Raw genomic sequence first — 6,262 nt, forward strand, 5'->3', positions numbered from 1 at the left:
AGGAGAATTGAAGGAAGAAATAGACAGTAAAACAATATTAGTGGGAGATTTGAACAAACCATTATCAAATTTAGATAAATCAAATAAAAAATAAATAAGAAAGAGGTAAAAGAAGTGAATGAAATCTTAGAAAAATTAGAGTTAATAGACAAATGGAGAAAAATAAATAGGGACAAAAAGGAATACACCTTCTTCTCAGTACCAAATGGCACATTCACAAAGATTGACCATACACTAGGTCACAGAAACATGGCATACAAATGCAGAAAAACAGAAATAATAAATGCAGCCTTTTCAGATCACAAAGCAATAACAATAATGATCAGTAACGGTACGTGGAAAACCAAATAAAAAATTAATTGGAAATTAAACAATATGATACTCCAAAATCATTTAGTTAGAGAAGAAAGCACAGTAACTATTAATAATTTCATCGAGGAAAATAACAACGGCAAGACATCCTTTCAAACCTTTTGGGATGTAGCCAAAGTAGTAATCAGAGGTAAATTCATATTTACCTCTCTGCATATATTAACAAACTAGGGAGAGCAGAAATCAATCAATTGGAAATGCAAATAAAAAAAACTCGAAAGCTATCAAATTAAAAACCCCCAACAGAAAACCAAACTAGAAATCCTAAATATTAAGGGAGAAATTAATAAAATAGAAAGTGATAGAACTATTGATTTAATAAATAAGACTAGAAGCTGGTACTTTGAAAAAACAAACAAAATAGACAAAGTACTGGTCAATCTAATTTAAAAAAGGAATGAAGAAAAGCAAATTAACAGCATCAAAGATGAAAAGGGGGACATCACCTCCAATGAAGAGGAAATCAAGGCAATCATTAAAAATTACTTTCCCCAATTATATGGCAATAAATACAGCAATCTAGGCGATATGGATGAATATATACAAAAATACAAACTGCCTAGACTAACAGAAGAAGAAATAGAATTCTTAAATAATCCCATATCAAAGCTCCTGGCTGATCCGTGCAGGTTACTCTGAAGCTGCTTCTGTTCACCACAACCATGTCCAAGTCTTTGAAGAAGCTGGTGGAGGAAAGTCCGGAGAAGAACCAGCCCGAGGTGGACATGTGTCACCGCGACATCTCCAACATGCTGGAAGTCCATGGCTTGTTTACTTTATCCCACATTTCACAACTGGTTCTCAGCCACAACAAGCTAACAACTGTGCCAAAACATGGTAGAACTGAAGAATCTGGAAGTACTGAACTTTTTCAATAACCAGATTGAAGAGCTGCCCACGCAGTTCAGCAGCCTCCAGAAACTCAAACACCTGAACCTTGGTATGAACAGGCTAAATACTTTGCCCCGAGGATTTGGCTCCTTACCAACCCTGGAGGTCCTTGACTTGAGTTATAACAACTTGAATGAAAATTCTCTTCCTGGAAACTTCTACCTTACCACCCTGTGTGCACTTTATCGAAGTGACAACGATTTTGAAATCCTGCCACCAGATATTGGGAAGTTCACAAAGTTGCAGATAGTCAGCCTTAGGGATAATGACATGATATCACTGCCAAAAGAAACTGGAGAACTTACGCAACTGAAAGAACTACACATCCAAGGGAACCCCCTGACTGTCCTTCCCCCTGAGCTTGGAAACTTGGATTTAACAGGACAGAAGCAGGTCTTGAACGCAGAAAATCATCCCTGGGTTAAGCCAATTGCTGACCAGTTCCAGCTCAGAGTGTCTCATGTCTTTGAATACATCCGTTCTGAAACATACAAGTACCTCTATGGCAGACACATGCAGGAAAACCCAGAGCCTCCAAAGAAGAATAATGACAAATCAAAGAAGATCAGCTGGAAACCCCTGACAGCCAAGAACAAATAAGGATTTAGCGTGGTTTCTCTCTCTCTCTGTCTCTTTGCCCCCGACCACCTCCCTCCACTCCCCCCTCTCTCTAGCAGGCACTTCATGCATTCTGTTTCTGGATCTCTAACCTCTACCCTCATCTACCTTTTAGTCCTTTAGGAGGGATGCTGGATTTCTGCAGATACCTGTTTCTGTGTGACTTATTAGAGGTGCCAAATAAAGGAAGCCAAGATCTGTTTTCATTGCAAATTCCAAAGAAGGCTCAGCTTTTAAGTCATTGAATAAGAATCATGAAGTTCCATATTATCAAGAAAAATTAAAACCATGTAACCATTTACTATAACTTAACAATGCTCATTCTTCTCTTTCTATGTACTTATGTACGTTAACACATGTATGTTGACTTTTATTCTCTTAAGTCATATATATATATATATACATACACACACACACACATATATATATATATATATACATATATATATATATATATATATATATATATATATATATATATATATCCCTCCTGTGCTTTAGTCTGTGGCCTTGTACTACCAAGACATTATGCTCATTTTACTTATAAATGATTTTAATAAAATCTTTTATTCATAAAAAAATAATCCCATATCAGAAAATGAAATCCAACAGGCCATCAAAGAACTCCCTAAGAAAAAATCCCCAGGGCCTGACAGATTCACAAGTGAATTCTATCAAACATTCAGAGAACAGTTAATCCCAATACTATACAAACTATTTGACATAATAAGCAAAGAGTGAATTCTACCAAACTCCTTTTATGACACAAACATGGTACTGATTCCAAAACCAGGCAGATCAAAAACAGAGAAAGAAAACTATAGACCAATCTCCCTAATGAATATAGATGCAAAAATCTTAAATAGAATACTAGCAAAAAGACTCCAGCAAGTGATCAGAAGGGTCATCCAACATGATCAAGTAGGATTTATACCAGGGATGCAGGGCTGGTTCAATATTAGGAAAACCATCCACATAATCGATCATATCAACAAGCAAACCAACAAAAATCACATGATTATCTCAATAGACACAGAAAAAGCCTTTGATAAAATACAACACCCATTCCTATTAAAAACACTAGAAAGCATAGGAATAGAAGGGTCATTCCTAAAAATAATAAACAGTATATATCTAAAACCATCAGCTAATATCATCTGCAATGGGGATAAACTAGATGCATTCCCAATAAGATCAGGAGTGAAACAAGGATGCCCATTATCACCTCTACTATTTGACATTGTACTAGAAACACTAGCAGTAGCAATTAGAGAAGAAAAAGAAATTGAAGGCATCAAAATAGGCAAGGAGGAGACTAAGCTATTGCTCTTTGCAGATGACATGATGGTCTACTTAAAGAATCCTAGAGATTCAACCAAAAAGCTAATTGAAATAATCAACAACTTTAGCAAAGTTGCAGGATACAAAATAAACCCACATAAGTCATCAGCATTTCTATACATCTCCAACCCAGTTCAGCAGCAAAAACTAGAAAGTGGAATCCCATTCAAAATCACCTTAGACAAAATAAAATACCTAGGAATCTATCTCCTGAGACAAAGAAAGGAACTATATGAACACAACTACAAAACACTCTCCACACAACTAAAACTAGACTTGAACAATTGGAAGAACATTAACTGCTCATGGGTAGGATGAGCCAATATAATAAAAATGACCATCCTACCCAAACTTATCTATCTATTTAGTGCCATGCCCATGGAACTTCCAAAAAATTTCTTTACTGATTTAGAAAAAAACATAACAAAGTTCATTTGGAATAACAAAGGATCAAGGATATCCAGGGAAATAATGAAAAAAAATGCTAAGGAAGGGGGCCTTGCAGTCCCAGATCTCAAACTATATTACAAAGCAGCAGTCATCAAAACAATTTGGTACTGGCTAAGAGACAGAAAGGAGGATCAGTGGAATAGACTTGGGGCAAATGAACACTGTAGTGCAAATACCAACAACATGAAAATGGGTTCAAACCAAGAACACATATGAAACCCAGTGGAATTTTGCGCCGGCTATGGGAGAAGTGGTGGGAGGGGGACGGAGGGAGGAAAAGATAATGATCATTGTTTCCAATGAATAATGTTTGCAAATAACCAAATAAATAATATTTAAAAAGTAAAAAAAAAAGAATTTTTATATGACACAGACAGAAAAACAAATACTATAGCTAAAAGGTAGTCGATCTATAATTGTATTAATGAAGATTATGATCTGGAAATCTTTCTTCACTTAGTAGTTACAGCAAGTTTAACATGGGTGCATTTCCAGATAATGTAAGATGTTGTCTATGTGGAAAAACACTAAGGATTGGCTTTTGGAAGACTGGAAAACCACATTCTTTAGTGGTCTATGAAGTGGTTGGAAATAGTCCTTGTTTTTAACCTTTGGCTGAATAGTTGAAATTGATGGCATTTTTATAATGGCCTGACTCAGAAAAAGGAAGTGTTTTTTGACTGCATTCATGTCTGAATGTAAAGGTGACTCCTTCAACTACTCCATGATGTCAAGGGGGGTGGAGGTAGAAGAGTATGGTCTCCTCCTCTCCCCCTGCAACTAACCAAAATATGGCTTCAAGAGTCTTGAGTTTTGATGTTTTTCATGGTTCTTATCTAATATACGTAGAGGAAATTGACTCTCTGAGTCTCCAATCTGGACTTTGAGCATGAGCGATAGGTATTCAAGATTCCAGAAATATAGGTCAGGAATTGTATCCGATGAATCCTGCATCTCCATTCAAGCAGATTTGACTCACTGGATTTGTGTGGGACCTATTCTATATAGGATTGCTACTAAACCATGTTATGAGTCTAATCCTCCTTCTCTCTTACCCTCATTCTCCAGAATTCAAGGTGGTAGAGGCAGTGTTGAGGCATCTAGATGGCACAGTGGATAGAGTGTTGGACTGTAGTCAGAAGGACCTGAGTTTAAATCTTGTCTCAGACATGTATTAGCTATGTAACCCTGGGCAAGTCATTTAACCTTTGGTCTAATCCAGTGGAAGAGGAAATGACAAATCACTACAACATCTTTGGCAAAAGGTTCCATGGACAGCATAGTACATAGGGTTACAAAGAGCTGGCCATGACTGAAAAATATCAGAGAGGGAGTACAGGGATCCTTTCTACATCATGACTTTCCACATTGAGATTTCAGTATGTCATAGATTAGCATAAGGAATTAAATGGGAATTTTTGGCATAAGAAATGAAATGACAATTTTTCAGAGGTTTTTGGAAGCCACAAATGATACAAGAAGGGCAGAAAATGACAGAAAATATTTGGTAACCCAGAAACTCATGAAATATATGCATGCTATTGTATAATATCAATATATTTTATCTTTTAATAGAATAAATATAACATTTCTTTTTTTTAATTTCTGAATTAATTTATTTAGTCAATTTAAAACATTATTCCTTGGTTACAATAATCACATTATTTCCCTCCCTCCCTTCCACCCACCCTTCACACAGCCTACACGCAATTTCATTTGGTATTACTTATGTCCTTGATCAGAACCTATTTGCATGTTGTTGGTATTTGCATTAGGATGTTCATTTAGAGTCTACATCCCCAGCCATATCCCCTCGACCCATGTATTTAAGCATTTGTTTTTCTTCTGTGTTTCTGTTCCCACAGTTTTCCTCTGAATGTGTATAGTGGTTTTTCTCTTAGATCTCTCCAAGTTATTCAGGATCACTGCATTGCCACTAATGGAGAAGTCCATTACAATCGATTGTACCACAATGCATCAGTCTCTATTTACAATGTTCTCCTGGTTCTGCTCCTCTCACTGTGCCTCAATTCATGGAGGTTGTGTGATATGGAAATCACTTTAAAAGACTGATATATATTAATTTAAGTTCGCCAAGGAATTCAGCTATGTAATTCCTAAATGAAAACTCAAGTCAGTTGCCAACCTTTTTATGGTGTTTTAATTACAAACAGGAGGAAGAAAAGTATTAGAGGGAAAGAGAGAGGGGGAAAAGGGAGAGAAGAAAATAGGGCTTAAATACCAACTCTGCTTAAGCTGAGCCAAAGGCCCAAAGCCCTGGATAGCCGAGGCAAAGAAAAGAGATCAGTCCCTATAACTCATGTGACCAAAATGGAGAACAGTCTGATGGCTCCTCCACTCCAAGCACCAGGCTCCAACTACCTTCTCCCTCCACACAGGAAGTCCCCAGAACTCCTGAGCTGTCCTCTACCTCACTTCCTGTCTCTCACATATGCCAATGGTGGCTTTGGCTTGACCTAGGACCGCCCAGAGGTCTGTCCTTTTTGCACATGTCTGTTGAAGGCCTTATTCTCAAATAATTAAATCTTGAGTTTTGTTGCAGCCCTTCCTGATCTTGTTACCCTGAGTA

The 6,262-nt window shown here is 37.0% G+C and overlaps 1 protein-coding gene across 1 annotated transcript; it reads left to right on the forward strand.

Moving 5' to 3' along the window:
- Positions 1 to 871: 871 nt before the first annotated feature.
- On the forward strand, positions 872 to 2,215 carry LOC100013418 (ras suppressor protein 1-like). Its single transcript, XM_056826123.1, is given in 2 exon segments — positions 872 to 1,201; positions 1,203 to 2,215. Coding segments are annotated over 2 exon segments (828 nt in total). The 5' UTR covers positions 872 to 1,034; the 3' UTR covers positions 1,864 to 2,215.
- Positions 2,216 to 6,262: the final 4,047 nt, after the last annotated feature.

Source organism: Monodelphis domestica, chromosome 1, assembly GCF_027887165.1.
Source record: "Monodelphis domestica isolate mMonDom1 chromosome 1, mMonDom1.pri, whole genome shotgun sequence".
NCBI classification, from domain to species: Eukaryota; Metazoa; Chordata; class Mammalia; order Didelphimorphia; family Didelphidae; genus Monodelphis; species Monodelphis domestica.